Source organism: Opisthocomus hoazin, chromosome 4 (assembly GCF_030867145.1).
Source record: "Opisthocomus hoazin isolate bOpiHoa1 chromosome 4, bOpiHoa1.hap1, whole genome shotgun sequence".
Lineage (NCBI taxonomy): Eukaryota > Metazoa > Chordata > Aves > Opisthocomiformes > Opisthocomidae > Opisthocomus > Opisthocomus hoazin.
The window spans coordinates 76656103-76676379 of NC_134417.1; the positions used below are offsets into that span (position 1 = coordinate 76656103).

Here is a 20277-nt window from a genome sequence, read left to right on the forward strand (position 1 = left end):
GGGCAGGAAAACTCACCTGGTTAACAGGTGGCTCAGGGACTGGTGCCATCGGTCAAATTTTGGCTTTTTTGATCACGGGGAGGTATACACAGCACCGGGCCTGCTGGCAACAAGTGGAGCTCAGCTATCACAAAGGGGGAAAAGAATTCTTGGCCACGAGCTGGCGGGGCTCATTGAGAGGGCTTTAAACTAGGTTCGAAGGGGGAAGGGGATATTGCCCAGCTCACTAGGGATGAGCCTAGGCTTGGAGTGCCAAGGCCAGGGGTGAGATTGACAGCCCAGCTCAAGTGTGTTTACACCAATGCACCTAGCATGGGCAATAAACAGGAGGAGCTGGAAGCCATTATACAGCAGGACGGCTACGACTTGGTCGCCATCACAGAAACGTGGTGGGACAACTCGCATGACTGGCATGCTGTCATGGATGGCTACAGACTCTTTAGGAAAGACAGACCAACAAGGAGAGGTGGGGGACTTGCTCTATATGTGAGGGAGCAACTGGAATGCATTGAGCTTGGCCTGGGGGCAAGTGAAGAAGGAGTTGAAAGCTTGTGGGTTAGAATTAAGGGACAGGCTCACACGGGTGACATTACGGTGGGTGTATACTACAGGCCACCTGACCAGGAGGAGGAGGTTGATGAGGCCTTCTACAGGCAGCTGCAAGCAGCCTCACAGTCACAGGCCCTGGTTCTCATGGGGGACTTCAACCACCCTGACATCAGCTGGGAAGACCATACAGCTAGGCAGGCGCAATCCAGGAGGTTCCTACAGAGCATCGATGATAACTTTCTGATGCAAGTGGTGGAGGAACCAACAAGGAAAGGCGCGCTGCTGGACCTCGTGTTAACAAACAAGGAGGGACTGGTGGAGGATGTGAAGGTTGGAGGTAGACTCGGCTGCAGTGACCATGAAATGGTCGAGTTCAGGATCCTGCGTGGAGGAAGCAGGGCGATAAGCAGGATCAAAACCCTGGACCTCAGGAGGGCTGACTTTGCCCTCTTCAAGGAGCTACTGGGAGGAATCCCGTGGGCCAGGGCTCTCGAAGGCAGGGGGGTCCATGAGTGCTGGTCGCTTTTTAAACAACACTTCTTCCATGCACAGGAGCAATGCATCCCCCTGAGAAAGAAATTTAGCAAAGGAGGCAGGAGACCTGCATGGTTAAACAAGGAGCTTCTAGCGGAGATCAGGCAGAAGAGAAAGGTCCATGGAATGTGGAAAGAGGGACAGGCCACTTGGGAAGAGTACAGAAACGTAGTGAGAGCATGCAGGGATGCGACGAGGAAGGCCAAGGCTCACCTGGAATTGAAGCTGGCAAGGGATGTCAAAAACAACAAGAAGGGCTTCTTCAACTACATCAGCAGCAAAAGGAAGGCTAGGGACAACGTGGGGCCGCTGCTGAATGAGGAGGGTGTCCTGGTGACGGAGGATGCGGAGAAGGCAGAGCTACTGAATGCCTTCTTTGCTTCAGTCTTCAGTGCCAAGGCAGACCCTCAGGAATCCCAGGCCCCGGAGGTAAGAGAGGAAGTCTACAGAGAGGATGACTTTCCCTTGGCCGAGGAGGACTGTGTGAGGGATCGCTTAAGTGATCTGGATGTCCACAAATCCATGGGCCCCGATGGAATGCACCCACGAGTGCTGAGGGAGCTGGCGGATGTCATTGCTGAGCCACTCTCCATCATCTTTGAGAGGTCCTGGAGGACAGGAGAGGTGCCCGAGGACTGGAGAAAGGCCAATGTCACTCCAATCTTCAAAAAGGGCAAGAAGGAGGACCCAGGGAACTACAGGCCGGTCAGCCTCACCTCCATCCCGGGAAAGGTGATGGAGCAGCTTATCCTGGAGGCCATCATCAAGCAAGTGGAAGAAAAGAAGGTTATCAGGAGTAGTCAGCATGGATTCACCAAGGGGAAATCATGCCTGACCAATCGGATAGCTTTCTACAATGACATGACTGGCTGGGTAGACGAAGGGAGAGCCGTGGATGTTATCTACCTTGACTTCAGCAAGGCTTTCGACACAGTCTCCCATGATATCCTCCTGGGGAAGCTGAGGAAGTGTGGGCTGGATGAGTGGTCGGTGAAGTGGATAGAGAACTGGCTGAATGGCAGAACTCAGAGGGTTGTCATCAGCGGCGCTGAGTCTAGTTGGAGGCTGGTGACAAGTGGTGTCCCTCAGGGGTCAGTACTGGGCCCAGTCTTGTTTAACTTCTTCATCAACGACCTGGATGAAGAGCTAGAATGTACCCTCAGCAAGTTTGCTGATGACACCAAACGGGGAGGTGTGGTAGACACACCAGAAGGCTGTGCTGCCATTCAGCGTGACCTGGATAGGCTGGAAAGCTGGGCAGAGAGGAACCTGATGAGGTTCAACAAGGGCAAGTGCAGGGTCCTGCACCTGGGGAGGAACAACCTCATGCACCAGTACAGGCTTGGGGTGGACCTGCTGGAGAGCAGCTCTGCGGAGAGGGACCTGGGTGTCCTGGTGGACGACAGGTTGACCATGAGCCAGCAGTGTGCCCTGGCTGCCAAGAAAGCCAATGGGATCCTGGGGTGCATCAAGAAGAGTGTGGCCAGCAGGACAAGGGAGGTTCTCCTTCCCCTCTACACTGCCCTGGTGAGGCCTCATCTAGAGTACTGTGTCCAGTTCTGGGCTCCCCAGTTCAAGAAAGATGAAGAGCTACTGGAGAGAGTCCAGCGGAGGGCTACAAGGATGGTGAGGGGACTGGAGCATCTCCACTACGAGGAGAGGTTGAGGGAACTGGGCTTGTTCAGCCTGAAGAAGAGAAGGCTGCGAGGGGACCTTATAAATGCCTACAAATATCTGAAGGGTGGGTGTCAGGAGGAAGGGGCCAAGCTCTTTTCAGTGGTGCCCAGTGACAGGACAAGGGGCAATGGGCACAAACTGAGGCACAGGAAGTTCCGTCTGAACATGAGGAGGAACTTCTTCCCTGTGAGGGTGACGGAGCACTGGAACAGGCTGCCCAGGGAGGTTGTGGAGTCTCCTTCTCTGGAGATATTCAAGACCCGCCTGGACAAGATCCTGTGCAGCCTACTGTAGGTGACCCTGCTTCGGCAGGGGGGTTGGACTAGATGACCCACAGAGGTCCCTTCCAACCCTACTATTCTGTGATTCTGTGATTCTGTGAGCACCGGATTCAACAAAGAAACACAGAAATGGCTGTTAGAGGAACAACCTGTAGTTAAGAGAATACTGCTATACAAACAATGCTACCTGTAAGCCTAAAGGAATAGGGCACATGTAGCATACTGTGTTGCTCTCTTCTTTCCATACTTCAAAAAGGGAAAAAAGAGTTGTAACAGATGATTGAAAAAATGTGTTTTTTTAACAAAATAGTGCTTCAGACACCACAAAAGAAAGTAATGGGGAAGAGAAAGAAAACATGAGTAAAAACTGTACCTGTATGCCTGTATTTCATACAAAGAAGGAAAGATAATGAGGATGTGTGTAATATTACACATATTACTGAACAATACAAATTAACTTCTCGAGGATTAGCTGGAGAATGGATAGAACGACTATTTCTAAAAAAATAAGGAAAGTGAACATCAGCAGTAACAAAACCTACTGGTAGGAAACACAGGCAGGCATTTTTGCTTAATCTTATTTTTATTATTTTTATTAAATCTTATTTTGTCAGTTTCCATGCCTCAGAAAGATTTTATAACTATCACATCCCATCCTTCTTAACTCTTACAATGTTTTTGCATTGCAGAGGCTTGTTTGGGTAGTTATGACTTTCTGTTTTTAAAAGGAAAATAGTCAAAGACAGTAACAAAAAGAACTGTTTTAAACACGCCCTCACATGTTCTGCCACAGAACTTCTAGTCCAAGGGAAAAGAACACTGTAGAAAAACAGTTTAAAATTGCATTATCCTTGGATGTCTTGGATTTATCAGACTACTATTACTGAGCAGCTTACGAGACCTTTGATTTGCCTCAGTATCATAGACAAAAAATGTCTCTCTTTGGTTAAATAAATACCGCACAAGCCTCATAAGACACGAAAAATCTGGGTATGAGCCTAGAATTGGGTTCTAAAATTTCTCTTCGAACCGCTGCACCAGTTTTGTCACCAGGCTGGTACATTCTCCCCTTGGTAATAATGAAATTACAAACTATATGTCTTAGAAAGTTTGATTTACTACTTCTATGTCCAGTACATTTTGGCTGGATTTCTGCTACTCTTTGGAGGTTTCCCAGCAGAAACTTTAAATCAATTACCACTGATCCAAAAAAATGCCTCTGTCTGGATTATAACCTAATCCAAAATTTTTTCACATTCCAAAGCACTGATTTATTCACAAGTTTCAAGTAATAGTCATAGACCCACACTTCACACCTCTGATTTAATAAGCTTATCAGCTTTATTTTTCATTTCAAAAGTTTGTTGGGACACCATATCTGCAGAGACTTCAAATGTCAATCCAACTTCTACAACTTTTACAAGACTAAACTGGCAACAAAACAATTTAATCGATCCTTTGGAAACTGATCTTGTAATTGTTTTCTTATTGCTATTTTTAACAAAGTGGGCTGAAAGGAGGAGTTGATGACAGGACTTCCTTATAAAAATCTAGATGAAAATTTGCAAGCGCCTATTACTAAACACATTAGCAACACTGATGCAGCAACTGCAAGATGCTAGAGATACCCAATGTCCAAAGTTCTGACAAAGAAGTTAACACTAAATAACCAGTTAAACCTCTACCAAAAAGAACAAAACATATTAAAAAATACAAAAAAGGTATTTAACACAGGAGAACCCTACAATTATAACAAACACTTTTATTGGAACTATCACGTAGGATCCATATTTCGCCATAACTGTACTAACCCATCCATTTGGTACTAATTTGATGTGCATTTTCTCACAAACAAGGTTACACTGTACAAAGGTATGCTTGCCCTCTTTTTCAATAAATTGGAGGTGTATTTTTTCACTTTAATAAAGGCTCAAATAAGCACAGGTATGTATGTGTGAGCACACACAACAAAACAACTTTGTCTACTCAGAGAAGAAACAGTGAACCTGTAAGACATTACAATATGATTTAAACCAGGAATCCATTATTATTTTGCTTATTTTTGCACAGTTATCACCTGACATACTGCACTTTTATACACTAAGAGCACAAACAAGTCAAAGGGTTCAACACAGAGACATCAACCAGGAACCCGCCCAACCTCAACAAGAGGCAAGCATTTGTCCAATACCTGGCTGCTAGCTACCTTTTCCCTAATGTTTCCATGGAAACAGTATCAGTCTGAATAAAGGACCTGTAATATTTTCTATAAAGCTTCAATTACCTTATTTTGATTAATCTGATCACTGTTCCCATGGAAATTAAGTTTAAAGGCAGCTGACTGCCTCCAGCTAAGAGCGATCTCTTTACTCGCAGATTTCAGTTGCTGGCTATGGAGCAAGTCTCAAAAAAAATTGCTTTGGCTTCAAAAGTAACACTTTAAATTTATGTGGCATTTCATAAGGAATAACACCTTGCATTACACTTTTTTTGAATGCAGTAATTTTGATGGAAGCAAAATGACTCATTGCTTCAGTGGTAACTACTCCAAATACAAATCAAACTATTGTCAGTCATCAAGAAGCTTTCTTAGGGTACTGTTTTTTTCTATAATTATCATCCTTAGGTAAGCAGAAAGCATGTGGCAAGTTTACATTTAATTATCTGAATTAAACCATCACCCACAAATAATCTGGATAAGAAGAGTACTGAAATTCTAGCACTCCTCCATATATATTCTCTACATACAACTCAAGTACGAAACTTTAAAACTTAACTGGAGATCAAGATTCCTCTCCAAACAACGAGAAAAAGCAGCACCTTAAATTTCTTCCACGCCGCTTGCTTTCTTCTTTGCAGATTCAGTATCCTAATACTACCCATATACACCTTATTGCTAGACAGTTCTGTAGGGCTGAAAACACTGCCATCATGTTTTGTCAAAGGGATTTGAGGCAAGACTGCCTCACGCCTCTTTCAGCAATAGACATTCACTGAACAGGACATCCCTACAAAAAACTAAGATTTCCTTGATCTATGATGCCCTGGATTTAAAGAATGACAAATAACTGCCACCTATTTTCTCGTACATCAATATTAATGAATTCAACTACAGTAAATTCCTTCTCTCCTTGCTAAAAATTTTCAAACCGGCACAACAGACCACATCTGTGCGCTGTTTGGACAGTCTGCATTACAAGAGTGATTGCTTTACTGCTGCCATCAGTACGTTTTGCATACTTTCTCTGACTGAAAGATGTAAACTGTAACATAAGAAGCAACCTTGCTTGATACTCCTCTGAAGCATGAAGAACAATTATTTTTCATTGGCCATGAATTGTTACCAGCTGCCAACCACCACACTCACACCTCCTCTTCCAGATGGCCAGGTGGTAAATGCTTACTCACACTGCCTTTTCCTTCATTTTTTCCCATCTCCAAAGCAAAGAGCACTTCGGACCTCCACATGAATTCACAGAACCACAGCCTATTCCCTTTACCGGGGAGGCACAGTTTTTTAAAAATAAATACAGTTGAGAACCCAGCAGTAAAGGACCTTAAGGACTTCAAGTATCAAAGCAATATTTAGTGAATGAGCTATCAGTTTCAATAACTCCACCCACTGCAAGGTGGTCCATACATCTCTACAACTTTTCAACATTTTCCTCAGAAATCACAACCCACCCACTCCGTTAGATCTGAGGTGAGGTGCCACCTACGCTCTACTAATCCCCAGTCCCATTTTCTCTTGGAGTGCGTTTTTCAGGCTTGCTGATCTTGGGTACCGCAGCTCCTCTGAGCTCCTTCTGAGGTAGCTGGTTTTGTATGCTCTGAAATCAGAAACCGCTCTCACCATTCTCTTAACAGGTGTGAACATACTAGCCATCAAAATCCCCTCACACACACACTCTGCTCTCTCCATCTTCTATATAATATAACGATTAACAGAAAAAAAGAGAGTTCTTGTGACCCGTAGAAAACAGACAGTTCCAACAACAAATTATAAAGATTTTTTAAATATTAGTTCTAGAGAAAGTGCACATGAAGAACAAAGTAATAAGAATTCTAGTGTTCAGCAAAAAATATTTCAATGTCAGACCAAACTTGAAATCATAGAGTCAGAGAATCATTTGGGTTGGAGGAGACTGTCGAGATCATCAAGTCCAGCCATTAACCTAACACTGTCAATTCCACCACTAAACCATGTCCCTAAGCAAAGCATCTACACGTCTTTTAAACACCTCCAGGGATGGTGCCTTAACCACTTCCCTGGGCAGCCTGTTCCAATGCTTTACAACTCTTTCAGTAAAGAATTTTTTCCTAACATGCAATCTAAACCTCCCCTGACACAACCTGAGGCCACTTCCCCTTGTCCTATTGCCTGTTACGTAGGAGAAGAGACAAACACCTGCCTCACTACAGCCTCCTTTCAGGTAGCTGTAGAGAGCAATAAGGAGTCCCCTCAGCCTCCTCTTCTCCAGACTAAACAGCCTCAGTTCTCTCAGCCGCTCGTCATAAGACTTGCTCTCTAGACCCCTCAACAGCCTCGTTGTCCTTCTTTGGACACACTCCAGCACCTCAATGTCCTTCTTCTAGTGAAGGGCCCAAAACTGAACATAGGATTCAAGGTGCGGCCTCACCAGTGCTGAGTACAGGGGGATGATCACTGCCCTACTCCCACTGGCCACACTATTCCTGATACAAGCCACGATGCCGTTGGCCTTCTTGGCCACCTGGGCACGCTGCTGGCTCATGTTCAGCCGGCTGTCAACTGGCACCCCCAGGTCCTTTTCCCTCGGGCAGCTCTCCAGCCACTCCTCCCCAAGTCTGCAGCGTTGCATGGGGTTGTTGTGACCCCAGTGCAGGACCTGCCATTGAGCCTTGCTGAACCTCATACGGTTGGCCTCAGCTCATCGATCCAGCCTGTCCAGATCCCTCTGCAGAGCCTTCCTACCCTCGAACAAATTGACACTCCAGCCCAATTTAGTATCATCTGCAAACTTACTTAGGGTGCACCCGATCCCCTTGTCCAGATGTGCTAAAATGCAGAAGCAGTAAACACTAACATCCTTGGGATGCCATGAAGAAAGCCAACTACATCTCAGTACAATCTCCAACCTTCATTCCATGTCATTTGTGTCATGCTCAGGTCTTGCACTATCTAATACATCCTCCTCAGCCACCATCACCCTTCCAGTCCTTTGACACATACACAGACATCATCCCCTCCATCTGTGGGTCATCCCCATCAATAGTTCAGAACAATGAGTTCAGAACAATCAGTTATCACACATGACTCATCAGAACTTCTCATATAACCTGAAGCCCGCTTCCTCTACGTTCTTTTGGGAAGAAGATCCAAATGTATGGATGCCTGAGCATGTGCCCAGGCAGGAGCATTCATTATTTGGATGCACGACGCGGGAGGTGAATGCACACAATCTGTACAGCACACACCTGGATGTTGCCTGCAGAACATCTGACACATGGCAGGGTAGGGGAAGCTGCACCATACAACCCCTCCATGAGTTCCAGAAGAAAGTGCATAGCTCTTCCCAGGTGAAAGGTTGGACAGCTATGAGTTAGTCTATCCTCTAACATAAAACAGTCCATGAGACCTTATTGAGATTCTCTGATTCTGTACTGTACATGCAAAGTTGCTCATCTTACAGGTTAACATCACTTTTTTTCAGAGTTTGTGTGTAAAGCTCTGGGTAAAAACTAAAAGAGTGTATACACAACTTGCCTATGAAGTAGGCTTGTACCAGTCCAGACTGAAGGTTTAGCACATGGTCTGCAGATTGTTAACTTTATCACTGTAAGCATGTGTCAAATCAATCCTTTTTGCTTTGCCCTAGTCAGTTCATTTTTTTTTTAATGTTCTCTTTATTTTTCTCATTTCCAGCAAAGTAACTACAGTAGGCTGAAAGCATCTATATTTACATATTGAAAAATATGAGTCTTCACACCAAAAATATACAGTATTTCTATACACAATGACTGTAAAATTTGGACTGTGTAATCATACAATGCAATTTGCATGCCAAAGAAATTACACCAGGATACACTCAGTTATTTTATTTTTGGAGATTAAATTAGTTAGAAAAAGTTGTTAGCCATTGACGTGGACAAACACTAGCACACAGAAAATAATTTCTCAGAAGGTCAAGCCAAATCATACCCAGGTGAAACTAACAGAAAATTAGCACACATTAAGATCTTGCAGGGCCAGCTGCCAAAACACTATGCAGGTATAAAAGCATTAGACTAGATTCACCAAATATTCATTGCTTTTGCAGTAGTTACATTATTTCCCAGTGCCACATACTGCCTTTTGCATGTACAAACTCTTCCCTATCAAGAGGAACAGCAACACCACTTGCTGTGGCTTTTTTCATAATGCAAAGTACAGTACTGGCTAAAGAACTGTGAATGCTCTGAGCGGGCCAAAACCAACCAGTAAAATACAATTGGTTAAGAAATACTTTGGTAGCAACCCAGCAGATAAGCTTACTTAGTTCTTGAGCATTATATCTACAACCTGAAATGTTTAAGACAACAGTGTAAGTAGAAGCTTCACCCTAGACCTGAACAGACAAACAGCAAAATGTGTCTGGTGCACTAACAGCAAGAAAACGCACATGGAAATTCTTGCAGATCCTCCAAATAGAAGCTAGAAGAGTAGTTAGAACAGATCTTTATTTATCCCTTCTGTTCCTCTAAAAAAAAAAAAATCCAAGCAGACCATGCATACTATTTCAGGTTTCAGCTATGTCAGTGCTCAAAATTACCCTGAAGGATCATCTCTTCATGTTTCTTTTCTATAAATCTCTACAGAATTACTGGGATCTCTGCTGTATAAAAAGTAATGAGACTGTTGAAGGTATTTGGTAGAACTTAAGAGAGTCATGTAATAAGACAAGGAAGTAACAAATTGAGGGAAGCAGAGACAAATTTTAAACATTCAATACCCAGAGCCAGTTTTCTCTTCCAAACTGTCAACAACGGTTGTGGGTTCCCTCTTCTCTATACTTTGCAAACTAAAATCTGATCAACAGATTCCTTTACTGAGAAAAAGGACAGCAAGAATAGTTGCATCAGTTTTTGCTGGTTTTACTTACTACAATAGGAATGTACTGTAGGGAACAATCCAGTATTTGCAGGGGAATGGACTGGATGATCTAATACAACTTTTCCATTTCTGACTTCTTAGAACAGCTTAGGCTGATCCAAGTTCACAAAGAGATTTCTGTCCAACAATATTGAATGAAGAGAACTGCAAGACACAGTCTGGCGCTTTTTTTTTTCTTTTTTCTTTCTTTTCAATATTAAGACAACCAGAATAGCGAATCATATGTCATAGTATACAACCATAAAGAAAACACTATGATAATGAAATACGTAGAAAACTTAGCATATCTGTAGGAAAAGTAGAAAGTTCATTTTATGCTTAATCCTTTCAAGAAATTTGGAGCATTTTGTCCATTTTACAACGTAGAAAAGAGCTTTTTTCCTAATATTTGAAATTATTAAACAGTAAGGTAAGAAGATCAGCGCAGAAATTCTTTTTAAGCAGTGTGTCTATCTTAAGTAGAGAAATCTAGTGCCTAATTAGTAGTATACCCATGCTCACTTTCTTCCACAACCGACGCATACCAGGACAGCAACAACCTTGGCTCTAAGCTAGTGCTTTTTTTTTTTATTACAAAATATCTGTCATCATTCTCTGCCTGCGGAATTAAAAACATTTGTCTTTGCAAGTACAGCTGACTTCAAGAAGCTCTTGCTAGAAAAAACATCTTTCAAATAAGACATCAGAACTCAGTAAGAAGGCACTTCTGAAGCCTTGTAAGAGGGAAAAACCACAGCAGATGGAGTTCTTTCTTTGCTCTTACTGCTCTCTTCCAAAAAGGCTATGAACTGCCTTCTCTGAAACTTGATAGGATACTGAATAACCTTTCTAAAAATTGTGTTAAAGGTCAAGCAAATACCATGAGTTTCAAACACAGTTAAGCCCATCTTGGGGTAGGGATATGAAATGGCTAACCTTTTGAAAGCTCTTCATGCCCTACTTTCTATAACTGAACACCACAGAAATCAAAAGGTGAGGGTCAATAGCCAGTCATATGCATTGGGTCAGACCAGATGATCTTAATAGTCTCAATTCTAATAACGAAAAAACTTTGTCTTTTGAAGGAAATTAGTATGGTGTATTAAAGAAGTGCAGCTAGTGAGCACTAAAGACACAGTCTGATGAATTAAGTCTATTTTAAGATACCATGACACTTAACAGGACATTAAAAGAACCGTTCACAGGGTCAGTTACACACACATTTAATACATGGACCTAAAAGTGACAAGATAAAGATGGTTGGAATACTTCAATGCCTTCTTGTTGTAAAGTGACCATTCAGTAATCCCCAAAACTTTCTACCTGCCTCAAGAACCCTTTCTCATTAATTCTTGTTCGTTAAAATCAGAAAGACCATTGCACCCTGCAATAACAAACAACACGGTAACTAGGGCATGCAAGTAGGTGAGCCAGCAGGAGAGCCAACTTAACCCAACTGAGAGTATACTCAAGGAAAGTAAAACTAGTTACTGACGTGCTGTTACTTTGTTTTCTTTTGGGGGAAGAGGCAAAGGGGAGCAAGTGACAAAGTTTAAAAAGGTTTCGGTTTTGCCTCAATAGAAAATCAGAGGAAATGCTGTAATGTCCATGTTTCACAGACCCACACCACTTTTCTAACCCACCTTCTTTAATACCCAATCCTAAAAGAAAACTAATTTAGCAACTGACGTAACATTTTGCTTAGATGCACACCACTGTCAGCCTACAGTAGAAGGACAATCAGTGTTCCCCTCGCAGTCATCTTCTGAGCCACCTGAGCAGACAGCTGCGGCAAAGCAGCAGGGAGTCTGGAAATCACTGCATTTCAGAAACTCTGATGAAATTCTTTAGGCAAGCAAATATTGCCAAACACTGTTCCTGTTTGTTGCTTTTGTGTATCAACTACCAGGGAGTACTTGTGCTTAATTTTACATATAAATTCTCAGCTATTTTGAAAACAATTTTGGCAGAGTATCATTATTACATCTTTTTTCCAGAATAAGATAGCTGAAGGAAACAGAAAAAGGTGACTCTTTCAAACCTACATCGAAACAATCCCAATTTCAAGCTTTCTCTAGATCAGTGCCTGACAAGGGTAACAAATTCTGCTCACTTATGTGCAAGCGTGGATATATTCACAGCATGGGTTGCTACCACCTACTGACTCATTTGAGACCTCAGAATTTCCTTGCAGCTTGATTTAGCTCTGTACTGGAGACTGAAGACATACTTACCATTTTGAAGGAGAAGAACATTTCTAACCAGCTGATTTGCCCCATTTTCCTGCTATAAGCAATTTTATCATTTCCAGGGTGGCTCTGCTTACTCCCATGGCATGCTCCGATTTCTTGTTGCTGATCATTTTCATAGCAGGACACTTCACTCAAGTATTCTTCCAAACTTATTTTAGGTCATACTTTAGTCCAACATATTTATGTGCAAAACACAATTTTAAATGGAGGCAAGCCAACAAAAGAAACAGCTTACTAGAATTTCAGTTGACTTTGTTAAAGGAAATCATTTTAAATTAATGTGGCTACTGAACTGTTGCCATACTTGACCTCAGAAAATATATTCCTTCTAATTTTTGCTGTGAACATTTATTTATTTAAGCCAAACTCCAGGTCTTGAATGTTGACCATAAAGAAGTCTCAGATTTCCTGCTACTATTTCGTACTCTTTTTTCTAAACAAGGGCAAACAACATATGTTTGCTGCATTAGCATTACACTGCCAAAACATCACTCTTAAATGAAATCATCTATGTATTTTTGGTAGAATATTATTTAACAACTTCCACCCCTGACAGAAACAGATGTAAAACAAGGCTGTTTTGTTTTCACTGAGTAACAGTTTGATCACTGGTTTACTAGATGGCGCTCAAAACATTTTTCCATATGCTCTTCTCAAAGAGAATCTGATTTAAATGGGGTTTACCTTCACCAGTGAATGAAGGCTTTTTTCACCAAACATATCCCAGAGGAAGGTCAGGTCTTCCTGGCTGTCCACATGTGGCTGCAGCTGGGCTGGCAATGCAGCCAGCAGCTCGTACAGACCTATAAAATGAAAATAAAACACGAAGTGTAATCTGGGGGTGATCTCATTAATTTCACTTAACAGCTCTGTGTAATTGGCTGCCTGGAGCATGTCATTTTAACTGAATAGGGAGTCTGGAGTATCCAGCGTAACATTAACTTGCAGAACGAAAAGGAACATTTTTTTTAAATTACTAAGAAGCAAATATTAGCAGTGTACTTTTTACCTTGTCAGTTGTCAAGTTTCTACATCCATATATATTTACACAAGGTTATGCAGAAAATTCATAAAGGTTTTGAAAAAAGGACAAAACCAGAAAAAAACATACATTCCTTTGCTTAATCGTTATTCCATTTCCCTTCATGTTAGCCAAAGAGTGAAATGAGTCATGAATAGGAAAAACTTCCTTAAAAGAACAGAAATGGGATAGGGTGGTCCATTAAAAAATGGTTCGCGGTTTCTCTAAATATTTCTTGCTAATATATTACTTAATCTTTTTTTTTTTTTATCCCGTGTTCAGTAGGAATCCACAGCAAGACAAAAGGAACTGCTCTGGTTTTAGGATCAAACCTTAAAAAACAAAACCAACACAGTTTTCCCAGACACAGACGCATACAGAAATATTTCAGTAATATTTTTAATTTGCAAGTATTTGACATTCTCTGTAGGGTTAAAGCAATTGCTGTTCCCAGTTATTTGCGGCACACCTCACCAGCGGTCTCCGAGGGGCAGACAGTAGCACACTGTTCCACAGTAGCATACAGCATAAAATATCCATCATGCACACAGGCCATCAAACTGCTGTCCAAGAAACGTAGCAACAGTGTTTGCAGCAGCCCTCTTTAGGGAGGTAACCTGGTACAAGTTGATATCAATTCATAGCACATGTTTAATTTTCCAGTGGGATTACTTGGGGTAAAAAGGACAAAATGCCTTTTTCTCCTGTCTGCTGTCTACAAAAACACCAATAGTCTCCTGGGATCCAAGATACACCGTCCTGCTATTATTTTTAGTCTGAGTAAGTGCTGCTGTTCATCACAAGGACAGATTTACAAGATAGTCTACTGGTAAAGAACACTGTTACAAGTTATAGGTTATCTACCGTTATTATGCCTATTATCTTCCTAAAACTTATGATTTAGAATAATTATTAGTAAACATAATTTCACAACCTTTCCAGGCACTGTATATCTGTTTCAAAATTACATACAGCACCATCGGGATCCAATTATTTAACATTTTTATCTTTTTATTGCCTTTCAGTAAAATATTAAAGGGAAAAAAGTTCCTTCCAGATACATTTTTTTTGTGGTCCAAGTGTTTTTGGTGGTCGACATTATTTCTCTTAGAATTTTGCTTTTATTTAAATCTGCACTTGTTTATGCTTCAAAAATGCTGCAAAAAGAGGATACAACTCAAAACACAACAATTTTTCACGGACAGAAAAAGAACACTAAGCTTTGCCTAGCGAGACGCAGTCAGTAATTGAGCTGACACCCGGAGAACAGAGGTTTGAATGGGACTCTCGGCTCTGACTTTGCAGACTATTAGAACCTCAGCACTTAGCAAAAAATGGAGATTTTTATCACGCAATTTATGCTTCGAAAACATTTCCATTTAGAAAATTTAAAAATTTCTTTACATTCAGCCTTATATTTCTGCACAAAGCCACTTTTGTCACTGCAAATACGTTTACCTCAGAATAACCTGAAGGTTGTTAGAAGCTGAATAGAAACTTCAATGTAAGCTTACACTGTGGCGTAACTGCTTAGGAACAATTCACATGTGCCATTCAGAAGAAAGAAAATATTAACGTCAACCACTCCCTTCAAATAAGAGATGTATGACAGAGTAAGCTTTTTTTTATCCTTGACCCATCAAATCTGCTTAAATTTCACATATAATCAACTATAAACTATTCTATCCTTATAACTTGCTCCTCAAAGCTTTGATAATCAAATCCCCAGTGAAAATAAAATCAAAGTTCATGTTTTCTGATGGATTAACTATTACAGTATTGGCACAGGGCGAGACTGAATCTGCCTATAATGAGACTTAGGTTTTATGCACAGAACTTGCAGAGGAAAATCCCACCTGCCAGCACTCCAGGACTGACTAACCCTGCAGGTGCTTACAGGCATTACAGTTTCCACACCCAGCTCAAACGTGTCTGTGGGCTTTACTTGCTCCTGGAGCCCTGAATTGCCCCTTCTAGGGAAATGGGTGTCCATGTCCCTAGTGCACGACTGATAGCTTCGACAGCAACACACCCAGTCTAATGCAACTCTTCTGGGGAAGTGGAGAAAATTAGACAAGTGCTGACTGGCTTTATCCAATTCCATGGCTATGTTTGTAGGGCTGCCCTGCTTTGGCTCCACAGTCCAGTGCTTATAGCTTTCAGTCAGAAGAAAATCAGCATCTCACCCTCCTCCACAGCAGCAGAAACCGAGGGCTATGCCAGGCAGCATGCTGGAGGACACCACGCTCCCGCTCCTCAGACTCCTCTTAAAACTGAGCACTATGTAGTGAGGAATAAAAACAAATCCAATCAGGGAGACAAATGAAAATCAGGCAGAATATTTAGTTGGGAAGAACAGAAGACAATGACCTAGATTATGTCCAAAATTTAAATTGTGTAATTCCAGATCATCTGACTCAGCTATGGCCTCTTTCTAAATAGAAGGTAATGGTAGCAGAAGGTGCTAGCACCTGTCAAGGTTTACCCTTACAGACAGAGTCTCATTTTCTCTTGTTCCTTCTGTGGTGCCCAGTACCACAGAATCAAAAATTTTCAGATGGGCATTCACATTTTTATATATGAAGATAGCCAGTATGTGACTCTTTCACACACATGCCCCTCCAACCAGAACATGGCATTATATTTGTCTCTCAGTTACACAAAGTGTGTTGTTCTCATTCAGTGCCGTGTGAACAAACAGTGACAACTGTGGCTGCCATATGACTTTACCAGCCAATGGGATTTAAAAGCAAGTGCTTTTAAAATAAAGTAACAATAGGGACCAAACAATTTGACAAGTTACTGTAAACTGGTAACGAAATTGACTGTTACAGTGGCAGCTACACATTGGCCTGATTTAAATTAACTTGTCACATCCATCCTTCCAACACCTGAAGGGTGGTAGCTCAAACCTCTGCAGGCCTGTAAGGTATGACTGAACAGAGATGCTGACATGCGGTAAGAGAGGCAATCCGAACTTAACAGCAAGGACTGCTTCAGCCCAACCTCAAACCTCCTGCAAAACTTCTAAATAATATCTCAGGTGGTTCTGCAAGCCAGAGCCAAAGACCACTGTAATAAATGCAAGTTTCTCACTGGTTTTAGTACTGCCAGGCTGTTGAAACCAGATTTTTTATCTTTTCGGTAGCAACTATAAAGACTGAAGTGATGCTATACTGAACACTTTTGATCACTTCTAAAAAAAATGTTAACTTTCAAAAAGGTCATAGGTATACCTCCTATATTCAGATGAACTGTTTCACAAATTAAAAATGCATATTCATTGCATAAGCCACAGAATGAGATGTATCTCAGCAGCTCAGGGCTGAATGCTACCATTTGTAAGCACGTGGCTGCCAGACCTCGGTTGTGCTCTTGGTCTAAATTTGATGCTTCTCTTAAAGTACCACCTCTTTGAGTCATACGACATGTATGGACCTCCTATTGAAAAAAAAAAAAGGACTTTGCACGCATTTTTGGAAAGATGCCCACAATTTAAATAAACACACACAAAAAAATTTTTAAAAACTATCTAGAAAGCTGTGTTTAAAAATAAAATACTGAAAAGCCAAAAAAAATTCTTGTTTTTTAATGCCTGATGTTGGCAACAGTATAAAGTATTGAAAAGAAAACAACCCTGCTTTTTTTTTTATACACTGTTGCTATTCTACACAGGTTCTTTTAATTTTTTTTAGTCTAGTTTGCCTAAATATAACCAGCTTTTATATTTAAAAGGAATCATATGCCCACTGGGATTTTCTAGTTTCAAAATACTTCAGGTGTCAAAATTCAGTAAAGTAAACATGACTTACAGTAGAAAAACTCATTTACTTCAATTTTTTAAAGCAGATCATTTATTCAAAGGTCCCAGAAGACCTCAGCATACATAAAAAAAAATTAACAATGAGCTTAAACATGAAGATGGAAGAGTATTTTGCAATTGTAAGAGAGGAAGTAAGTCTGGTCAGTCCTACAATTGCAGGGGGGGGTGGAAAAAATCCAGATCACAATGTAATCATCCCTAGACATTCCCAAATCATTGAAACAGACGAGGAAAAAGGGCCCTTTCTAGATTAAACAAGGTCACCTAATCCAGTGGCAGTAATAGGAGTCAATCCCAGATAAACCAGGGAGCTCCTAGGTTTAGATACTAGTTTGCTGCTATCTATATTCTTGTTATATAAATTAGGTACAGTATCTAACACTTATCAAAGTAAATGCCTACATCATGAAAATACTAATAAAAAGAGACAAGCATTGCACATGGAAATACTGTAAAACTCTTGTAAGAGTGGAAGGGGGAGGGGGTTGTTTGAAGGTGCTTATATATAGTCTATCAAATCTGATTACCTGACTTGAGAATAAAGAAATCTACAAGTAATAAATTAATACAGGATATACAACACCCTTTTCACGAAATTTAATTCAGACAAATAAAGTGACACCGGGAATTAAAAACCAATGACTACATAACCTTCCCTACAGAAACAGTCCATATAAACTATACACATGTAGATAATCTAAATACACATACATAATTAAAACTAAAATTTACAACAGCTTATCACGGATAGAAAAACTACTCTGAAGATTCTGGGCTTGCTGCAAGAGCAAGTAAAATAACATGGCTGCAGAATAAGGCTTGTACCATTCTGTCAGCTTGGACTAAGGAAATAATTTCTAGGGAAAATCCAGCAATATTTGAAAACTCAGCACTGTCTCTGCTTAAAACGGTAATAGACAAATTTCAATTTGTTCTTTTAACACACTTAAGCAGTTCCTGTCCTCAGAGTATCTTCAGCTCTTCCTAAGCTTAATTAATACAATTTAGTTCTATTCAATCTGAAGAACAGAGTGTATAATAATAGCAATTCCAATTTTAAAATGTGTACGCTACATTTTCACATGCAGTAAGATTTAAGACTAAGCAGCAATGGAAAGTTTTTAAATCAGAAACAACGAGACACAAAGAATTTTCCAGTTCTAGAAAATTGCTTCCTTCATCGTGTTATATTCTATAGAAGACTGCTTGTTCCTAGGAGAATAAATGGCTAAGCAATTGATGAAAGTCTTCCCGTACTGAACCACACTCGCTGCAGATTCCAGATGCTCTACATTCTTGACATCAGAACGGAAAAACTTACTGTTAGTCTAGAGAAATTTAATATCACCATTCTTGTCATATCCTTCATAGCTTCATTATTAGGACAAGTCTGTGGAAGCTATAAACTAGTGCTAAACGATAAAAAATATGGTCTCTGTGTTCCATCACTCTTGCTTATTACAAGAAAACACCAACTTTGTTTTGATTAGCATAAGGAAAGAAATGGAGACAAACGGACATGTATTTGCTTTCATATGTTAAGTAATTTCTTGAATTAGCATTCTGAACAATGATGCCAGACTTCGAATCAAAAATTTTTACAGTAACTGAGGGATAATAAACACTAAAGAACATATATCTAAGCCCAGAACAACACCATAAAATTTTATTGTATTAATAAAATGGGACACACCAACCTTTAAATTTTCCACTTTGTCAAAGGTAAAATAATCAGCACCATTTGCTGCCATTTATAACAAGCTGACATTTTTTCATATTTGAACTGTACTTTACAGTTCTATAAAGGCTCAAACAACACTTGCCCTACACAAAAGCAAACAGCATTGCTGTAGAAACACTCATTCTGACATCCTTGCTGCTGCATAATGAAATCATCCACTAACACCAAATATTGAAAATTATTTCTTTCTGAAGTTTGAGATCATTACTTATGCACTGGTTCAAATAAAAATATATGCAGTACACATATGCATTAGGATAGACATACTGCACCATCCTATCAAATTGCAGTTGTAAAAAGACCAATGTGCTGAATTTTATGTGCTACAATTAGTTCTTTTTTATGTTCTCTTAAGCAATTCCACTGAATATATGGGCTTCCTGACACTGCAAAAAGTTAAAGACTAACAATTTTTCTTTGCAGAACCAGAGTGATTAACTCATTCCAGCATGTACTTTTTTTTTAATTTTGCCATTTAGTGCTTTTTAAAAAAAAGATTAATCTAATTTTCAAAGGTACAGAATACTGAGTAACTAGACAATCATGACATCCAAGTGATTAGCAATCTTTGAAAAAATATCTAGTTTGATTTATTTGCTAATTTACAAAAAAAAAGTATACTGCTGAAATCCTCATGGATGGCACAGCAACAGAAATGTTGATGTTCTATTTTCTTCCTAATGATAACAAGAATTTTGCCTGAAGTGTCCTCAAAGAACAAGGTTACATACTCACTAAGGGCAATACAGTCTTTTAACTTAAAAGTTGTTCCCTAATTTTTGTTCCTCCACCTACAGTAATTTGTTAAGCCACCTTAAAACAATGTTATGACAGAAAATGTTGAAAGTGAGCAATCATTTAAGCCCACCGCTTTTAAAAATATTATTTCCTTCAAAATGGTAAAGTCTTTAGTTTTGGAACTTGGCTCCCAGAGCTAAAGAATCTGCAGTTGCTTGAAACAGTTATTAGTCTTTTAGGATTTGTCTCAACATGTGTATTTCAGATTTAGCATACCACATACTGTTACGTTCTGACGTGAGTTAAATAGTTGATCCCTATTTGCATTCATGCCGGGCAAGACTGTTGCTGCAGAGTTCTTGCTTGTACAGCTCATCAAAGGCTGCTTCAAAATCGAAACCCCTCAAAATGTAGTTACTAGATGCTGTGTCAACAAGGATACTTTGAAAGTTCATAAAATGTACTTTCCTGAGTATTCAAAAGCTCTCCTACTATCTGCAAGAATAACACATACATAAAACTGATTTAAAGTGACCTATCAAGCACAAAT

General features: G+C 40.4%; 1 protein-coding gene across 4 annotated transcripts in view; it reads right to left on the reverse strand.

Moving 5' to 3' along the window:
• The window catches only part of MPP7 (MAGUK p55 scaffold protein 7), a 160807-nt gene that overhangs the window by 89140 nt on the left and 51390 nt on the right, over positions 1-20277 (reverse strand). For all 4 annotated transcript variants that reach the window (XM_075419596.1, XM_075419597.1, XM_075419594.1 and 1 more), the window contains one exon: positions 13089-13207. In XM_075419596.1, the coding sequence (XP_075275711.1) occupies positions 13089-13207 (119 nt within the window). The remainder of the gene's footprint in view (positions 1-13088; positions 13208-20277) is intronic.